We start from the raw sequence: 21,873 nt of genomic DNA on the forward strand, positions 1-21,873 counted from the left end.
TACCTCATGTTACCTACCACAGTGTTACCTACTTACTACAGTGCAACCTACTTACCTACCTCCCGCCCTCATGTTACCTACCACAGTGTTACCTACTTACCACAGTGTAACCTACTTACCTACTTCCCGCCCTCATGTTACCTACCTACCACAGTGTTACCTACCTACCACAGTGTTACCTACCTACCACAGTGTGTTACTTTCTCCTTAATACTGAATCCTTTAGAGATTTAAAAAAAGACATAAAACAGAAGCCCACTAAACACTGTCAGCAGGATATAACATTTTGGAACTTTCCAGATAGAAATATGTCATGTAGAACAAACATGCCTATCTGACAACTAGAACAAGGAATTACGTGGGCTCAATTTAAAGCATTTCCATCTGCAAGGTTCAACAACATTTGGCAACTGAAATAGTCCCTGTGATAAAACAGAGAGTCCAGTCTCTCTGTTTTAATGAAAATGCATTGTTGATACAGTTTATTGCAGGTGCATGCACTTTTTTTTTTTTAAAGAGTCAAATCACTATATTACACAGTCTCTCTCCCATATAACCATGAGTTCTACAGAGCCTGTTTCTTTACAGTTCACAAAAAAACAATAACACCATTGTTACAGTCAGTATATTATAGTAGTGGTTACTGTTGTGGTAGGGGGAGAAAGCCTTCTGGGTTTCTGCAGATCAACTGCACCACTGATCACTCTGAAGAACAACACACGTCACACAATTCTCATAGATCAGTCGATTTGTCATCTAGTGCCAAGTCCACATACTGCTACAAGCAGCTGGAGAGAATGACTGATTATGTACGTAAATGCTTAAAAAGACAGGAGACAGAAAACCTGGTCCAGGGGATTCAACCGAGCGCTGTGCAGAAACTTATTTGTGATAGATGATTTGTAAATGTGAGTGATTCAGAGTCTTCCTCGAACACACACCGGGCTCCTCTCATCGGCCCTTTCCTCATCTCTTTCTCAAACTACATTGGAGAAATCCCAAGGCTCCTCTCCTCAGACCTTCTCTTTCAATGCGTTTTCAGAGGGAGGTGAGAACACGCTGAAAGACAAAACGGAGAAAAAGCCATAGAGGAAGCACCTGGGGACAGGGATTCTCCAGCTTCAGGCAACACTTCCTCTTTACTCTACAGTAGGTCAGGCTTCATAACCCAAGGCCTAGGAGGACTAGCCTGGTCCTAGACAGTACAAACATATCATGGGACCAGGCTACGAAAGGCATAGTACTAGCCTGGTCCCAGACAGTACCAACATATCATGGGACCAGGCTACGAAAGGCATAGTACTAGCCTGGTCCCAGACAGTACCAACATATCATGGGACCAGGCTACGAAAGGCATAGTACTAGCCTGGTCCCAGACAGTACCAACATATCAGGGACCAGGATACAAAAGGCCTAGATGGACTAGCCGGGTCCCAGACAGTACAAACATCAGGGACCAGGCTATGAAAGGCCTAGATGGACTAGCCAGGTCCTAGACAGTACAAACATATCAGCGACCAGGCTATGAAAGGCCTAGGAGGACTAGCCTGGTCCTAGACAGTACAAACATATCATGGGACCAGGCTACAAAAGGCATAGTACTAGCCTGATCCCAGACAGTACAAACATCAGGGACCACTATACGAAAAGGCATAGGACTGGCCTGGTCCCAGACAGTACAAACATCAGGGACCAGGCTATGAAAGGCCTAGATGGACTAGCCAGGTCCTGGACAGTACAAACATATCAGCGACCAGGCTAGGAAAGGCCTAGATGGACTAGCCTGGTCCCAGACAGTACAAACATCAGGGACCAGGCTAGGAAAGGCCTAGATGGACTAGCCTGGTCCCAGACAGTACAAACATCAGGGACCAGGCTAGGAAAGGCCTAGATGGACTAGCCGGGTCCCAGACAGTACAAACATCAGGGACCAGGCTAGGAAAGGCCTAGATGGACCTGGTCCCAGCCTGGTCCAGGCTAGAAAGGCCTAGATGGACTAGCCGGGTCCCAGACAGTACAAACATCAGGGACCAGGCTAGGAAAGGCCTAGATGGACTAGCCTGGTCCCAGACAGTACAAACATCAGGGACCAGGCTAGGAAAGGCCTAGATGGACTAGCCTGGTCCCAGACAGTACAAACATATCAGCGACCAGGCTAGGAAAGGCCTAGATGGACTAGCCTGGTCCCAGACAGTACAAATATCAGCGACCAGGCTAGGAAAGCACATGGAAGGATTTCACCCCAGCAGAGGAAACAAGCAGCTTCATTTGCATATTATACATTTACCTTTAAAAAAAAAAAAAGACAAGATAGCAGTTTATACTGTTACCTGCCCTCAGTGACGTGTCTAAAAGACCACTAAAACAACCACCTCCCTGTGTTAATTCATCAGATTAGAGTCCTCTGTAGGGGCTAACTCATCTTAATCATTATGAAGCATGATTCAGTTCACAGTTGTATAACACAAACATAATTCATCTGGATTGGGATTAGCCCATTCTGTAATCTGCATGAGTTTGGACCAATTTGGACCATAAATTACAAGTTATATACAATCACGTGACTAACAAGATGCTTTTAAATACAGATTTGTCAAAAAGAAAACAAAAAAAAAACAGGGTTACTTCAAAAACTTGGTTTTAAGTGCAGAATTAGTGAGCAACTTTTTCTAGGCCAAATTATGGTGTGTGTGTGTGTGTTGTGTTGTTCGTCTAGGAGCCAAACTCAATGGTCTCCTCAGTGATGGGTTTGAAGTCGTAGTTCCCTCTCCCGTCCATGTGAAGGTAGTACTGGAAAAAACAAAGCTCAGTCTCAGTTCACCCAAAAAGGATTTGGGTTTGGGGGTTACACCAGAGACAACTTAGATAAACCCTTTGTTTACATGACACAAATTCAACAAAATATACATATTTTAAAAACTGCCAGAAGTAGTCCCCCACAGTAATCTCCCAGAGCATTCCCAACAGTATATGGACACATCAGTAGCCACAAACTCCCCCCAGTATTTCCAGAAAAGGTTGCGATCTTACCTCGTGATGTTTCCACAAAGACTTCCTGTGAGAGACGGTGAAGAGACTGATGCCAACCTATTGAAAACAGACCAGACATAAGCAGCTAGACAACCACACCAAACAACTAGATGAACCATGCTGCAGACCACTTGTACGTAACGTATATTATTATTTATTCAAAACTGGAGAATTATAAAAAAGACAGATTCAGAAGTAAAACACTCAGACATATAGCAGTACATGCTACGAGTCCGGGCTAAAAGGCCGTACCGTTCTGCAGTGGCTGTAGATGAAGTCCTCCACATCAACGCTCACAGCACTGGTGCACTCATCCAGGATTGCAAACTGGGGCTTGTGGTAGAACAACCGAGCCATCTACAGACACACGTGAAGCAGACCAAACCAAGTCAAAAAATGGCTTGTGTCCGAAATCTGTCTTGCATACTACATTACTAAAACTACACTGAACAAAAATAAAAAGCAACAACTTCAAAGATTTTACTGAGTTAAAGTTCATATGAGGAAATTGTTCAATTGAAATAAACAAATAAGGCCCTAATCTATGGATTTCACATGACTGGGAATACAGATATGCATCTGTGTCACAGATACATTAAAACAATAAAAAATAATGGGCCTCAGAATCTCATCACGGTACCTCTGTGCATTCAAATTGCTATCGATAAAATGCAATTGTGTTCGTTGTCCATAGCTTATGCCTGCCCATACCATAACCCCGCCATGGGGCACGCTGTTCACAACAATGACATCAGCAAACCGTTCGCCCACACAATGCCATACACGTGGTCTGTGGTTGTGAGGCCGGTTGGATGTACTGCCAAATTCTCTAAAATGCCGTTGGGAGGCGGCATATGTTAGAGAAATGAACATTTAATTATATGGCAACAGCTCTGATGGACATTCTTGCAGTCAGTGTGCCAATTGCATGCGCCCTCAACATTTGTGACATCTGTGGCATTGTGCGACAAAACTGCACTTTTTTTTTGTTGATATATATATAAAATTTTACCCCCCTTTTCTCCCCAATTTCGTGGTATCCAATTGTTAGTAATTACTATCTTGTGTCATCGCTACAACTCCCGTAGGGGCTCGGGAGAGACGAAGGTTGAAAGCCATGCGTCCTCCGAAACACAACCCAACCAAGCCGCACTGCTTCTTAACACAGCGCGCCTCCAACCCGGAAGCCAGCCGCACCAATGTGTCGGAGGAAACACCGTGCACCTGGCTACCTTGGTTAGCGTGCACTGCGCCCGGCCCGCCACAGGAGTCACTGGTTCGCGATGAGACACAGATATCCCTACCGGTCAAACCCTCCCTAACCCGGGCGACGCTAGGTCAATTGTGCGTCGTCCCACGGACCTCCCGGTCACGGCCGGCTGCGACAGAGCCTGGGCCAAAACTGCACATTTTAAAGTGGCTCTTATTTTGTCCCCCCCAGCACAAGGTGCACCTGTGTAATGATCATGCTGTTTAATCAGCTTCTTGATATATGGAACATTTCGGGGATATTTTATGTCAGGTCATGCGTTTATATTTTTGTTCAGTGTACATTCCCGAGTACTAAATGGTAGTATTTAGTTTAATCTAATGCAATAAACAACACGTTAGGCTCCGCCTACATTTTCAGTATGTCACATCCTATAAAACATTGTTCATATACCCTAAATACCTAGTTTTTAGAAGGCCAGTATGATGTCACTCGGTGATAACCTGACGATAGATGGTGAAGTATCTCCAATGAGGTACGAGAAACCATTTAGATTGTATTTTTTAAAATTTCAAATAAAAACTATTCCATTCAGGAAGTATTCCTCTCATCCGTCTTACCGCCATCCTTTGCTTCTCTCCTCCACTGAGGACGTCCATCCAGTCCTGTACGGTGTCCCAGGTCCCCTCCCTCTCCAGGATGTGACCCAGCTGGACATTGTCCAGGTACTCCTTCAACACCTGGTCAGAGATTCCTTTTCGCTTCTGTTCCTCATAGGTGTCAGGGTAAATCACCTGATCCCTCAGGGTGCCAAGGGTCATATACGGTCTCTATAATAGGATTCAATAAGTCAAAGGTCATGTTGGGTCTGTACAATAAGATGGAAGAGGTCAGGGGTCATGGAGGATCTCTACAATGAGATGTAAACAGACAGACTAGAGTTGGCTGTCAATTTACAATTTGCCAAAACATGGAATAGAATACGGTAATAGGGGTGTAACGGTTCACCAAACCCACGGTTCGGCATTCATTAAGTTTTTGGGGCAACGGTTCGGTTTCAGTGCAGCAGGGGAATGAAATGCCGTTCACAACGCTCAACGTTCAGCGCTTTACAGCGTTCACAACGTTCAGCGCTTTACAGCGTTCAGCGCTTTACAACGTTCAGCGCTTTACAACGTTCAGCGCTTTACAACGTTCAGCGCTTTACAACGTTCAGCGCTTTACAACGTTCAGCGCTTTACAACGTTCAGCGCTTTACAACGTTCAGCGCTTTACAACGTTCAGCGCTTTACAACGTTCACAACGTTCAGCGCTTTACAACGTTCAGCGCTTTACAACGTTCACAGCGTTCACAACGTTCAGCGCTTTACAACGTTCACAGCGTTCAGCGCTTTACAACGTTCACAGCGTTCACAACGTTCACAGCGTTCACAACGTTCAGCGTTCACAACGTTCAGCGTTCACAACGTTCAGCGTTCACAGCGTTCACAACGTTCAGCGCTTTACAACGTTCACAGCGTTCACAACGTTCAGCGTTCACAACGTTCAGCGTTCACAACGTTCAGCGTTCACAACGTTCAGCGTTCACAACGTTCAGCGTTCACAATGTTCAGCGTTCACAACGTTCAGCGTTCACAATGTTCAGCGTTCACAACGTTCAGCGTTCACAACGTTCAGCGTTCCTTCCCTTGTCTGTTGTGACAGGATTGTTATTTTGGGCTTGTCAAGTTTTCACTCTGATGCCGCGTTCGTAACTATGTGGGATGTGGGAATTTACCAGTTGTGAAGTCGTAAATACTAGTTGGATGCATTCATGCGATTGAACTAGTTGAGGAACGGCGATTGGACAATGGCCAACAAGTTGTGTCAACCATAAACTAAAAGTACAGTCGTCAGGCTCGAAAAAACAAACGATAGAGTTCAAAATTGTATTTAATAGATAGCTTTTTTTAAATAAATCATGTGTTGTTGCATTTAACTGCCCGAAAATGCTGTTATAGGGACCATTTCCTTAGTAGGTGATGTCAAGAGGTCACCATGTGTGGAGACGTGCGTGCTCAGGATGACTGACGATTTTCCCCACTAGTAGGAGGGCCATTCAAGTGGATTTTTCCCAGTAGCATGTGGTAAATTCCCACTTGGTTACGAACGCACCATGACACCGCCTTCTTCCGTGCCATAAACGTGTCTGTAGCACGGTACATCTCCCACTCCGGGGTCATGTGACGGGCTGTCACTGGTTAAGTGAGTGTAACACAAGGTGCATTAGCCAATTCATTGAAAACTTTGGCTTGTTTATATAGAGTGGGTACTACCCGTTTACTGAAATGAGTGAGTCTCTTTCACGAGGTGCTGAAAAATCCCGTATTCTCAACCACCGAGAACGGCCACATATCCGCGGCTATAAACCCAAAGACTGTAAAAAAATATAAAACATAGCCCATCTATCATTCTTGTCATTTCTTTGGCCCGGTTACAATCAGCTGCCGATTAGAAAGGGCTGCTTGAACGCAGAGGGAGACGATGTTGTGTTGTTGTTCATTTGCGTTTCCGTCTTGCTCTGGTATACTGGGCTGATGTCGGTGTAAAATGTGTCAACGTATTGGTAGTGTTGGCAGCTGCATTGGCTTTTCTTTTAGAGCGTTTGAGACATACTGTTAACGTTTAATCCACAACTCTCTTTCCCATCGCGGTTGTAACCTACTGGGAAGACAAAATGTTCCTAAAAATGTCCCACCACTCACCATAGTACAGAGGTACTTCCCGGCTGCTCCTCACAAAAAGGACAGTTTGAACTGTGCCAGTTAATATTTGAATTTTGATCATGGTGTTTTAACGGTAAAGCTTGAAGATGTTTCTCCCGGCTCGGTTTTACTCAACAGGCACAGGCCTACAACGCAGTTGGGTTTACAGTGTGGACCAAACCAGAGGTTCCATACCAAACGGTTTGGTACGAATACGTTACATCCCTAATTAGTCATATAAAATACTCAAGGTGTCCATTTAGTTACCTGAGGAACATAGAAGAGCTTCCCTCTCTCAGGCTTGGTCAGCTGCCCTCCGAACAGAGGCCAGAGCTATGGAGAAACACACCGAATGTTATCTCCAGGGGTTATCACTCTTAAGTTACGTCAGCGCAAATCATTGATTTTGTTGCAGTACTTCCATCCTCCACAGGCATATCAATAGAACATAAAACTGAACATTCATCACCTCTCCCAGGACTCTGAAGAGTGAACTCTTGCCACAGCCATTGGGCCCACACACTAACACGTTGGTACCAGACCTCACCTGGGGGAGGAGAGAGAGAGAGAGAGAAAGAATAACCTCATTGTAACATCCAGCGTGACCATTCAAACTTTAAATACATCACTCATTAAAATCAAAGTGGTCTGAACATTCCCGACTTTAAAATACAAAAAAAAAAAGTTCTTTATGTCTTATTGTCCTAACCAGATGTTCTCAGTGAGACTTATCCAGCATAGAGAAAAGAAAGAGATGCCTACTTCAAAGGTCAGGTCCTTGATCAGGATATCTCCATTGGGTGTTGCCAGTGGTGTGTGTTCAAACCTGCAGCACCAAAACAAAACAGTCAAAGACACTGCTCTTACTGACCACTCCTCCTCAGAAAACCCCTTGGTCGTGGACAACTTCAGTGAGGGTAACATATTAAAAAGAGATTTTATGCAGCCAATATAATGTACAGAAATGCAGAGAGGCTTTTGTACAGAGGCTTTGTCACACATACTTGATGATGTGGTCAACGTTGATGATCTGTCCGCTGCCCGGGACAAGGGGGACTCTTTCTACGGCTTCTGACTCCTTGTCCTGATGAGAGACCATGGTACGCTCGTACTTCCCAGAGTTCAGTTCCTTCAGGACCTTCATGAGCTCAGTGATACGCATGGTGAACCTGGGAGAAGAAGCGAGACCAGCCTAGCTCAGAACACCTCCTACCCAAGCACTACGGAGGGAAAGCATGGAAAGCACCGACAGAAGAATGAAGTGGTCATGGAAAGATAAGGCAGTTTAGTGGTCTATGTCTAGAACAGGCTACTACTTTGAATTAGAAATGGAATTGAATCAAATACCATCCAATATGTGATTGGATCATAGTGTATTGGGAAGAGAGAAGTCTCACCCAGAGAGCCTGGTCATCTCTCTACCAGCCAGTACGATCCTTCCCAGAGCCTGGGACATCCTCAGTAGCATCCTGCCACTCTGGTAATAGTCCTCCAGCAACTCAGGTTGGCTGCTGTTCATGTGGCGGGGGTCGGCTAGGTTGAGGAAGGGCCGACTCACCACCAAGTAGCCCACCACAGTGGCTATGTCTGAGGGAAGGAAGAGACCCAAGCACTGGTTTAGTATAGGAGGTGATGCAATGAACAATGTTATTTTATGTTCGTCTGGCCAAGCAACGATAAAATGTGGCGGATGGACAGCGGCAAGTCGGAGAAGTGCAGAAATCAACTGGCCGCCATATACAGCTCTCTCTCTGGCCATGTAACTGACGATATCACCATATACAGCTCTCTCTCTGGCCATGTAACTGACGATATCACCATATACAGCTCTCTCTGGCCATGTAACTGCCACCATGTATGTAACTGACGATATCACCATTTACAGCTCTCTGTAACTCTGGGCCATGTAACTGACGATATCACCATTTACAGCTCTCTCTCTGGCTGTAACTGACCACCATATACAGCTATGTAACTGACGATATCACCATATACAGCTCTCTCTCTGGCTATGTAACTGACGATATCACCATATACAGCTCTCTCTCTGGCCATGTAACTGACGATATCACCATATACAGCTCTCTCTCTGGCCATGTCACTGACGATATCACCATATACAGCTCTCTCTCTGGCCATGTAACTGACGATATCACCATATACAGCTCTCTCTCTGGCCATGTAACTGACGATATCACCATATACAGCTCTCTCTCTGGCCATGTCACTGACGATATCACCATATACAGCTCTCTCTCTGGCTATGTAACTGATATCACCATATACAGCTCTCTCTGGCCATATCACCATATACAGCTCTCTCTCTGGCCATGTAACTGACGATATCACCATATACAGCTCTCTCTCTGGCTATGTCACTGACGATATCACCATATACAGCTCTCTCTCTGGCCATGTAACTGACGATATCACCATATAAGGCTCTCTCTCTGGCTATGTAACCATTTTACAGCTCTCTCTCTGGCCATGTAACTGACGATATCACCATATACAGCTCTCTCTCTGGCCATGTAACTGACGATATCACCATATACAGCTCTCTCTGGCCATGTAACTGACGATATCACCATTTACAGCTCTCTCTCTGGCCATGTAACTGACGATATCACCATATGTAACAGATATCACCATATACAGCTCTCTCTGGCTATGTAACTGACGATATCACCATATACAGCTATCACCATCTCTCTGGCCTGACGATATCACCATATACAGCTGATGTAACTGACGATATCACCATATACAGCTCTCTCTCTGGCCATGTAACTGACGATATCACCATATACAGCTCTCTCTCTGGCTATGTAACTGACGATATCACCATATACAGCTCTCTCTCTGGCCATGTAACTGACGATATCACCATATACAGCTCTCTCTCTGGCCATGTAACTGACGATATCACCATATACAGCTCTCTCTCTCTGGCTATATCATGCTCACTCTGATCTCTGGCCACTGACGATATCACCATATACATGTAACTGACTCACCATATACAGCTCTCTCTCTGGCCATGTAACTGACGATATCACCATATACAGCTCTCTCTCTCTGACGATATCACATGCTCTCTCTCTGGCCATGTAACTGACGATATCACCATATACAGCTCTCTCTCTGGCCATGTAACTGACATTTTACAGCTCTCTCTCTGGCCATGTAACTGACGATATCACCATTTACAGCTCTCACCATCTCTCTGGCCATGTAACTGACGATATCACCATATACAGCTCTCTCTCTGGCACATGTCATGTAACTGACGATATCACCATTTACAGCTCTCAGCTCTCTCTGGCCATGTAACTGACGATATCACCATATACAGCTCTCTCTGGCCATGTAACTGACGATATCACCATATACAGCTCTCTCTCTGGCCATGTAACTGACGATCAGCTCTCTCTGGCCATGTAACTGACGATATCACCATATACAGCTCTCTCTGGCCATGTAACTGCCATGTATGTAACTGACGATATCACCATATACAGCTATCACCATCAGCTCTCTGGCCATGTAACTGACGATATCACCATATACAGCTCTCTCTGGCCATCTGGCCATGTAACTGGCCATGTAACTGATATCACCATATACAGCTCTCTGGCTCACTGACGATATCACCATATACAGCTCATGTCACTGACGATATCACCATATACAGCTCTCTCTCTGGCCATGTCACTGACGATATCACCATATACAGCTCTCTCTCTGGCCATGTCACTGACGATATCAGCCATGTAACAGCTCTCTCTCTGGCCATGTAACTGACGATATCACCATATACAGCTCTCTCTCTGGCCATGTAACTGGCACCATGGCCATGTAACTGATATCACCATATACAGCTCTCTCTCTGGCCATGTCACTGACGATATCACCATATACAGCTCTCTCTGGCCATGTATATCACCATTTACACCATATACAGCTCTCTCTGTAACTGACGATGGCCATGTCACTGACTGATATCACCATATACAGCTTTCTCTCTGGCCATGTATCACCATATGATGTAACTGATATCACCATATACAGCTCTCTCTCTGGCCATGTAACTGACGATATCACCATATACAGCTCTCTCTGGCCATGTAACTGACGATATCACCATTTACAGCTCTCTCTCTGGCCATGTAACTGACGATATCACCATTTACAGCTCTCTCTCTGGCCATGTAACTGACGATATCACCATATACAGCTCTCTCTCTGGCTATGTAACTGACGATATCACCATATACAGCTCTCTCTCTGGCCATGTAACTGAGCTCTCTCTCTGGCCATGTAACTGACGACGATATCACCATATACAGCTCTCTCTCTGGCTATGTACAGCTCTCTCTCTGGCTATGTCACTGACGATATCACCATATACAGCTCTCTCTCTGGCCATGTAACTGACGATATCACCATATAAGGCTCTCTCTCTGGCTATGTAACCATTTTACAGCTCTCTCTCTGGCCATGTAACTGACGATATCACCATATACAGCTCTCTCTGGCCATGTAACTGACGATATCACCATATACAGCTCTCTCTGGCCATGTAACTGACAATATCACCATTTACAGCTCTCTCTCTGGCCATGTAACTGACGATATCACCATATACAGCTCTCTCTCTGGCTATGTAACTGACGATATCACCATATACAGCTCTCCATGTAACTGACTATCACCATATACAGCTCTCTCTCTGCCATGTAACTGACGATATCACCATATACAGCTCTCTCTCTGGCTATGTCACTCTGGCCATGTCATATCACCATATACAGCTCTCTCTCTGGCCATGTAACTGGCGATATCACCATATAAGCTCTCTGGCTGTCACTCTCACCATATACAGGCCATATGACGATATCACCATTTTTCTGGCAGCTCTCTCTCTGGCCATGTAACTGACGATATCACCATACAGCTCTCTCTCTGGCCATGTAACTGACGATATCACCATATACAGCTCTCTCTCTGGCCATGTAACTGACGATATCACCATATACAGCTCTCTCTCTGGCCATGTAACTGACGATATCACCATTTACAGCTCTCTCTCTGGCCATGTAACTGACGATATCACCATATACAGCTCTCTCTCTGGCTGTCACTGTAACACCATGCTCTCTCTCTGGCCATGTCACTGACGATATCACCATATACAGCTCTCTCTCTGGCCATGTCACTGACGATATCACCATATACAGCTCTCTCTCTGGCCATGTAACTGACGATATCACCATATACAGCTCTCTCTCTGGCCATGTAACTGACGATATCACCATATACAGCTCTCTCTCTGGCCCATGCTCATGTAACTGACGATATCACCATATACAGCTCTATCTCTCTGGCCATGTCACTGACGATATCACCATTTACAGCTCACCATATACAGCTCTCTCTCTGGCACCATGTAACTGACGATATCACCATATACAGCTCTCTGGCCATGTCACTGACGATATCATGCTCACTGACGATATCACCATACAGCTACACGCTCACCATATACAGCTCTCTGGCCATGTAACTGACGATATCACCATATACAGCTCTCTCTCTGGCCATGTAACTGACGATATCACCATATACAGCTCTGGCCATCTGACTATCACCATATACAGGCTATGTCACTGACGATATCACCATATACAGCTCATCTGGCCATGTAACTGACGATATCACCATATACAGCTCTCTCTGGCCATGTAACTGACGATATCACCATATACAGCTCTCTCTGTAACTGGCACCATGTAACTGACGATTCACCATACAGCTCTCTCTCTGGCCATGTAACTGACGATATCACCATATACAGCTCTCTCTCTGGCCATGTCACTGACGATATCACCATATACAGCTCTCTCTCTGGCCATGTAACTGACGATATCACCATATACAGCTCTCTCTCTGGCCATGTAACTGACGATATCACCATATACAGCTCGCTCTCTGGCCATGTAACTGACGATATCACCATATACAGCTCTCTCTCTGGCCATGTCACTGACGATATCACCATTTACAGCTCTCTCTCTGGCCATGTCACTGACGATATCACCATATACAGCTCTCTCTCTGGCCATGTCACTGACGATATCACCATTTACAGCTCTCTCTCGATATCACCATGTCTCTCTGGCCATGTAACTGACGATATCACCATACAGCTCTCTCTGGCCATGTAACTGACGATATCACCATATACAGCTGGCCATGTCACTGACGATATCACCTCTCTCTGGCCATGTAACTGACGATATCACCATATACAGCTCATATACAGCTCTCTCTCTGGCCATGTCACTGACGATATCACCATATACAGCTCTCTCTCTGGCCATGTCACTGACGATATCACCATATACAGCTCTCTCTCTGGCCATGTCACCATATTAATATGTAGGGTTTAAAACATCAGATCTTACACTTTGCGATCAGGCTGTCCACGAAGCCCATGGAGAAACGGAAGAAGATAAACTTGTGCAAATGGTCGACCTGTGAAGACAGAAGGCATCAGTGATACGCTCTCTGGCCAGGCTCTCTGTATCACGGCATTATTATCAAAACACTTTTAAACTCACAAATCAGCAGTTTGTCCGTTTAGACAGAAGTGAAGACAGATCTTTAATGTACCTCGGACTGGCACACAGGACTAACGGTAACTCACCAGTTTCTTAAATGTCGAGTGAATCGTCTGTTTCTCTCTCATGTTCCCGTTGTAGAAGGCAATCTCCTCACTAAGACAAAACACGTTAAACATTATTTAGTTCTCTTTTTTTTTTTTTAAACACCACGACAGGGGTGATTTAACAAGTTTCAACTAAAACATTTTTTTTTTTTTTTTCTGGCCATAAAAGCACTCTATTGACAACCCATGATGTACTCAGATCCAGGCCTTCACACCTGTTGGTGATGAGTCGCGAGTTGACATATCGGTACTCTCCCTCGTAGCGCTGCTCTGTCACCGTCATCTTACCGATGGGCCGTCGTAGTCTGGTCAGGAACAGGCCTGAGACCAGCAGGTAGGTCATCATACTCGCTGGGCCCTGACGGTGACATCACATACAGAATATATTTCAGTACGTTCTAAAAAACCTGAATGGAATCTATTGGTTGCTTCTGGAATCTGAATTCGTATTCACCTGGGCACCGATGGCAGACGTCAGCTTGAAGATGTACAGTCCAATGTCCAAGAGAGGCTAAAGGGGATATGCAGTAGTGTTAACATGTAGATCTCCCTGGTGGAGTAGGGGGCCCGAGGGCACACAGTGTGTTGCGAAATCTGTCAATGTATTGTCAAATTGTATAAACTGCCTTCATTTTTGCTGGACCCCAGGAAGAGTAGTGGCTTCCGTGGCAGGAACCAATGGGGATCAATAATAAATACAAATAACAGCTTTCAGCAATATCACGATTTACACAACAAGTTAATGATAGACTAAGGTGTACTACAACAACCATACAAATTCCTAAACATACACCTTGGAACCACACACACACGAGAAGATATAGACAAGAATGTATACTTCGGTCTTAAACAAACAGTAGTCAGCATGATAGTTTAGGTGTGTAGACTACAGTACCTTGCTGAGGTTGGAGTAGAGGTCCACCACGCTGTTACAGAACCTCTCTACATCCTGAGTCAGCAGCTGGTCAGCGTTAGCGATACGGTTATCCAGGTTGCCCATTTTGTAGTACGTGTATCCTCTGGGGATGACACACATTTTGAGTGAGTTCAATTACAGACAGACTGACTATGGGAATGTAAGGTTATGAGAAGAGACAGTAGACAGAAGATAGTGCCATAGACAGACAGCGCTGTAGACAGTAGGGTATACAGACAGTAGACAGCGCGGTAGACAGTAGACAGCGCGGTAGACAGTAGACAGTGCGGTAGACAGTAGGGTATACAGACAGTAGACAGTGCGGTAGACAGTAGGGTATACAGACAGTAGACAGCGCGGTAGACAGTAGGGTATACAGACAGTAGACAGCGCGGTAGACAGTAGGGTATACAGACAGTAGACAGCACGGTAGACAAGTGCGGTAGACAGTAGACAGACAGTAGGGTAGACAGACAGTAGGGTAGACAGACAGTAGGGTAGACAGACAGTAGGGTAGACAGACAGCAGGGTAGACAGACAGCAGGGTAGACAGACAGCAGGGTAGACAGACAGCAGGGTAGACAGTAGGATTTACAGGCAGTAGACAGCGCGGTAGACAGTAGACCGCGCGGTAGACAGTGCTGTAGACAGTGCGGTAGACAGTAGGGTATACAGACAGACGGCGTGGTAGACAGTAGGGTATACAGACAGTAGACAGTGCGGTAGACAGTAGGGTATACAGACAGTAGACAGTGCGGTAGACAGCGCGGTAGACAGTAGACAGCGCGGTAGACAGTAGGGTATACAGACAGTAGACGGCGTGGTAGACAGTAGGGTATACAGACAGTAGACGGCGCGGTAGACAGACGGCGTGGTAGACAGTAGGGTATACAGACAGTAGACGGCGTGGTAGGCAGTAGGGTATACAGACAGTAGACGGCGCGGTAGACAGACGGCGTGGTAGACAGTAGGGTATACAGACAGTAGACGGCGCGGTAGACAGACGGCGCGGTAGACAGACGGCGTGGTAGACAGTAGGGTATACAGACAGTAGACGGCGCGGTAGACAGACGGCGTGGTAGACAGTAGGGTAGACAGACAGCGCGGTAGACAGACAGCGCGGTAGACAGTGCTTACTTGAGGTACTCGTCGTAGAGGTGTTTGGTTAGCCTCACTCTGAACCTCAGCTTCAGCTCATTCAGACCCAGCTTCAAGAAGTTATTCACCAATGCAATCTGTCAGTCAACAAAACATACACTTTAACATCAGCTCTTCATCAAAACACAACCTTAGTACACTGTCCAAACACAGATTAAATCTGGATTTGTTCAAGCCACAGGCAAAGAGACAGTTGAATACAAAGCATGCAGAGAAAATTAAACACCAATTGTCTAGAGGATGAGATACATTCTGTAAAAACGTACATATAACAAACAGAATATTCTCCAGTTTTCCAGGCAATGTATGATCGATCCTATTATCTGGTTATTGATTAATTATATATCAAATATAAATGATATTAGGAAGTGATGAGTTACAGTATTAAGAGAGGATACGAATAATATACAGTCAATATTATTATGCTAATAATAATAATATCAGACGACCTGAGATTTTAAAACAGAATAAGAAAGTAGACTGGAGTCGGCGTTGTGAAACTAACCAACTACTGTAACATGACATTTATATATCAGAGGCAAATCAAATCCACAGACATCTAGAAAAACCGAGTCAATTGTTGGATGCAATGAAATAACAAAAAAAAAAAAAAACACACTTACAAGTGGCATGACTTTGCAAAAGTTGAACAAGTAGTTCTTGAAATCGGTGTTGGAACGACCGATAATTGCGCTGCAGACCCAAAACATGCACAAGAACGAACCAACGGGGTCAGTGACATGGGACACACAGCTAGGCAAGACATTGGCAGCTGAATGGATTTCATCTGTAACGGTAGTGCCTAGGTTCTAGCCTCAGTAAGATCTGTTTATGCTTCAGCCAACTCCTCTGCCATGATGGTCATGGGGGAAAAACCCCGTTAAACTCAAGCACATACAGTACCAGTCTAAAGTTTAGACAAACCGACTCGTTCCAGGGTTTCTCTTTATTTTTTACTGTTTTCTACACTGTAGAATAATAGTGAAGACATCAAAACTATGAAATAACACATATAGAATCATGTAGTACATTGATATCTCTGCTAATGATACCACTGTGGGAGATTGAAAGGCATGTATTTTCATGCGCAGGAATTCAGTTAATATGATCCGGGGCTGGTTTCCCAGACCTGGAATAAAGCCTCATCCTGGACTAAAAAGCACACTTTAAAATAATTATCTCCATTGAACATGCGTCTTAGTCCAGTATCAGGCTGAATCTGTGCATGGGGGGACCAGACCACCATATTTTAACCCCCCAACAACACAATCACATCCACCAAAAGTCATTGGTCATCTAGCTATAGTGAAGAATCACAGGTCACATGGCAAGTCAGGGTTCTAACCATAGAATAAAAGCGTTCTAATTCTATCTCAGTGATTCTCACCTTTCAATCATGGTTCCATTCTGGATCATCCAGACGTCACAATATGTCCTGGTCACCAACATGGCAGCTATGAGAACAAGGTATCCTGTCTGTGATGACAACGGAGGGAATAAAGAAGTGGAAGGGAACAGACCAGATGAGCAAATCCATCAGGTGATTAAATACACATATTAAACAATGCAATGGACAGTTCTTTAAGCAAATCAATGTCATGTTTGTATTGGAAATAATATGAGCAAACTAGATGAATGACTAATACATGGCAGTTCAAATGTAGAATAGACCTGTCCTCATCTACCTGACTGGTAGAATAGACCTGTCCTCATCTACCTGACTGGAAGAATAGACCTGTCCTCATCTAACTGACTGGAAGAATAGACCTGTCCTTATCTAACTAACTGGAAGAATAGACCTGTCCTTATCTAACTGACTGGAAGAATAGACCTGTCCTCATCCAACAACATGACTGGTAGAATAGACCTGTCCTTAACTAACATGACCTGTAGAATAGACCTGTCCTCATCTAACAACACGACTGGTAGAATAGTCCTGTCCTTATCTAACAACTAGTAATTTTAGAGTTCATTCAGTAGAGGATGAACTCTGATACACCCAACAGACTTCATATCATCGTGACCTTGACTTATCAAACAAACTGATCAGTATGACAGGTCTGTTTGGGCTCTGTGGGTGTTTTTTATTTATTTTATACAACACACAAGACTATAAAACGTTTGCAAATTGTCAATGACCACACTTAATGAACTAAAATGTCTGTTGAGACAAACGTGCACAGAGGAAGAGATAAGTTGTGGCCGTAAAAGTGACGCAATGAAGGAGCACAGATCTATCTGTACAAGACAAGGCCGATTACCACAGAGACGAATTACTTCCAAGGTTTAATGCTTATCACGTGGTGCTACAGAACACAACTTATCGGCCTAGAACTTCTACTTACCGTGGAAGTTCATCCATTTTTACAAGTGGCCTTATTTTCACTCTTTCTGTGCATGTAGTTGATCCCCAAACCACTATTATATATATATTGTTTCGTTACAGAGTCCTCACTTGCCATTGACTACAATGGATTATGAAAATGTGTCTAAGCAGGTTGTAAAGCTCTCCAAAAACACTCCAAACCAACTCAAATTCCATCAGAATCTCATTCTGTATGTCTCTGCACTCAATTCTTGAAAAAATAAAATAAATCCTCTGTCTCATGAATCCATTTTTTTTGTAAACAGCATCATTCAAACATGAATTTATGGCACAGTGAATAAGAAAAATAAAAGTCTAACATTTTGTGCAGAGACATCCAGAATGAGATTCTGATGTAATAGGAGTGTCGTGGAGAACTTGTCATAATGCATTGTAGCCAATCACAAGTGATGACTCAGCAAAACGTGACAACCAATTCTGCTACAACCACATAATAAAAATAAGGCCACATGTAACAAAAAATAGTGGAACATCCCCTTTAATTAATATTATTCACATGACATAATAACAGACTTATAAAATGCCACTGGGAACTCCTCTGAGCTTGTTTTTTTTTGCTCAATATGTGACCATATTGGTCTGTAACAACAACAACAACAAGGCCCACCTCTTTGCAGAACCAGCGAGGCACCATGATCCGGATGATCTTACTGATTCTGAGGAAGAAGACATAGTCCACCGCAGCACGGTCTTTCTTGGCTGCTTTGTCCTTCACAAATGACAGAGCCAAATGCAGGTGTCAGGGGACAAATGTGGCATGTAGTTGAGAGTTTCATACATTTGTTGGATGCACGCGTGCTTGTGTACTTACTTCATTGCTCACCACCAGTTCTGAGCGTCCTTTTTTGCTGTAAACGATGTAAACGGCACATAGTCAGATACAACCGTTCCAACTAGACACGTGCAACATCATGCAATGAACACAATATACCAAGGGTCAAATTGATTTAGTTTCATCATCGTAAATCGAGTGTAATGGTGTGAAGGTTGAATGTAAAAAAAAAAAAAAGAGAGATCACTTGAGTCTTGACACAGAATTGAACTTCTAACGAATGTGCAATTTTTAACTGTCTAAGAACATTTTCAAAAATTACATCAAAGGACAGCAAGCTGCTAATAAGCAACAGTGACTTCTGTTACATTGTTGAAATATTAGCCCTGATTAGCCAATGAACTATCGAGATTTTAACCCTAGATGACACTGACTGGGGGGGGGGGGGGGGGGCGGTATTGAAACCACCGCACAGCCATTTTGGTACTCCTCCCGCAGTTTCTAAAAAATTAAAAAAAAGATTCTGAAAGTTATAGAAATGCATTTATCAACATCTATATTCATTTTTGAAAAGTATATTATATTACTGACATCTTATTACATACTTAAGTTATATTATGTGAACTGAACATTAAAAATAGAAAGACAAAAACATTTGTTGAAGTACTGTGTTACCATCCCCACGACAACAAAGGCATACTTCAAAGCACATGATTTTGTCCTAAAATAATTTTATTGAAATACTGTATAAGTCCATTTTTTTTCCCCAATCGAGGACCAGCCAGGTCACCTGACATACAAGACAGTATTCGATATGGGGATGGCAGTAAGCATCAGCCTCTGACTCCAAAGATTGCAAGGTCGAATCCAGCGACAGAAAGTGGTTTTTGAGATTTCTGTTTTAATCCTATCCCAAACCTTAATCATTCAGAGTTAATGCCTACCTGTACGATTTCAGAGTTAATGCCTACCTGTACGATTTCAGAGTTCATGTCTAAACTTACCCTTAAACACTTTGACATGAGAAAGATGGATGAACGTCTAATTCGGATGTAAGACAAAGCTAGCTAAGTTTCTTCCTAGGTTCTGGCCTTTCTAGGGAGTTTTTCCTAGCCACCGTGCTTCTGCACCTGCATTGCTTGCTGTTTGGGATTTTAGGCTGGGTTTCTGTACAGCACTTTGAGACATCAGCTGATGAAAGGGCTTTATAGATAGATTTGATTGGAAGGACCACTCCTTCCGAGGAGTACCACTATGGCTGCCGGTGGCGTCAATGCCTCATTAAAATGGGGAAAAAAAACATTAGCAAATCAAGGTTTATACACATCATGCGACTATTCCAGCTGCACCGGGGTATAAAGACCTCTATTGTTTGCTAATGAGAATGGAGATTTACATTGACAGAGATATAAGAACACAAACTTAATGTTACAACATGCGATATGCACAGCCATCAACTCCTTTGTCTTATAGAGACCTGCGATATTATACAACTACAACATCTCTCTGACTTTCAGACTTTACACCCGTCAAGTGGGCAAACGTTTCTTAGCTTGCTGGCCACAAGTTCTGTGACACAATAACCCGCTGCATGGGCAGTCTAGCTACGCACAATTAAAGTACAACAGAGATTCGATTATACTTTTTTCCCCCAGCAACATACCCGCTTGACTTGCCTCCTCTTCTTCTTCTTTGCTTCAGGATGTATAAAACGAGTAGGACTCCGCCAGCTATCGAAGAGTTTTTAGCTGTCAGGTACTTACTGACGGCCGCCATATTACCGACAGTATCAGTGGATCAGTGCGCACCGACTGGCATGCTGGGTAGTGGGCAGGGAACAAATGAGAGTAGTCCGTCACCGCGGACGAGTGAGAGCATAGGTCAGTAGGGTCGAAGGAAATGGTTCAAATAACTGACCATGCTATGGCTTAGAAAAATCAGAACACCTCAGAATAATCCGTTTATCCCGGCTATTCTAAAGCCCATGGATAATTATATGACATGATGATATTAAAATGAAAAAGCTGTGTAATTGCAAGTATGAGTGCAGCTTTTATCTAGGCTCGGTTACAGCAAGGACATGGAAATAAACAATGGCATGATATCATATCGCCGAATATCATCTACAGAAAACATTTTTTTTCTGAATAGGTTGGGTATTGGTCTCTCCAGCCTACCGTTTGGAGAATGAAAGAGCCACTTTTCATGGAGAAACATTTTTTTTATTTATCGTAAACCATACATTTTTACGCTTAGTTATAGTGAAACACGTCAAGTCTCGTCTTCATTTTGACAGCTCGTTGCAATAGTGATTTTGGTCTTTCAGTAGTAAAATCTAGTTATTTTGCACCAAGTGGTTCAACTCTACCATTGAAATCGTGATGCCGCTACGTTATCTCAAGGGCGGGGTTCGGTATGCAATACACTCACTTGTCGATGTGCTGGTGTGTGGTCCCACCTCAAAGATGACTGTAAAAGCAGGTGACTGTACGGTTTATGTGACAATGGTTTTGGTTAGTGGAATGTGACTGTACGGTTTATTTGACAATGGTTTTGGTTAGTGGAATGTGCCTATATAAACTGAGTGTACAAAACATTAGGAACACATGCTCTTTCCATGACAGACTGACCAGGTAAAAACTATTATCCCTTATTGATGTCACTTGTTAATAAATCCACTTTATTCCGTGTAGATGAAAGGGTTAAATAAGGATTTTTTTTAAAAGCCTCAGTGACTCTGACATTCAGTAGGCTACCCAATACCAATCTGTGAGTTCATTTGATCTTTGGAAGAAAAATACCTAAATACTGCAAATGAGGGTTGGATGGATTTGAGACCCTAATCTTAATTGAAGGTGATGATTGCATTTTTCTTCCCAACCAGAATACCGCAATTAAATGTGAGTCCACATTTCAAAGATTTGGTT

At 43.8% G+C, this 21,873-nt stretch overlaps 1 protein-coding gene across 1 annotated transcript; it reads right to left on the bottom strand.

Annotated features, from left to right (window-relative positions):
• Nucleotides 1–440: 440 nt before the first annotated feature.
• Nucleotides 441–20,778, bottom strand: abcd3a (ATP-binding cassette, sub-family D (ALD), member 3a). The gene is made up of 21 exons (XM_065019252.1): nucleotides 20,610–20,778; nucleotides 18,986–19,022; nucleotides 18,782–18,883; nucleotides 17,176–17,264; nucleotides 16,412–16,481; nucleotides 15,768–15,865; nucleotides 14,610–14,733; nucleotides 14,169–14,225; nucleotides 13,930–14,072; nucleotides 13,694–13,763; nucleotides 13,452–13,521; nucleotides 8,382–8,571; nucleotides 7,989–8,153; nucleotides 7,747–7,810; nucleotides 7,454–7,531; nucleotides 7,252–7,317; nucleotides 4,861–5,070; nucleotides 3,283–3,387; nucleotides 3,031–3,087; nucleotides 1,998–2,790; nucleotides 441–1,956 (listed from the first exon to the last, which is right to left on the bottom strand). The coding sequence occupies exons 1-20, from the start codon at nucleotides 20,720–20,722 to the stop codon at nucleotides 2,713–2,715; spliced, it is 1,986 nt and encodes a 661-aa protein (XP_064875324.1). The 5' UTR covers nucleotides 20,723–20,778; the 3' UTR covers nucleotides 441–1,956; nucleotides 1,998–2,712.
• Nucleotides 20,779–21,873: the final 1,095 nt, after the last annotated feature.

This window comes from Oncorhynchus nerka, linkage group LG6 (assembly GCF_034236695.1).
Source record: "Oncorhynchus nerka isolate Pitt River linkage group LG6, Oner_Uvic_2.0, whole genome shotgun sequence".
NCBI lineage: Eukaryota > Metazoa > Chordata > Actinopteri > Salmoniformes > Salmonidae > Oncorhynchus > Oncorhynchus nerka.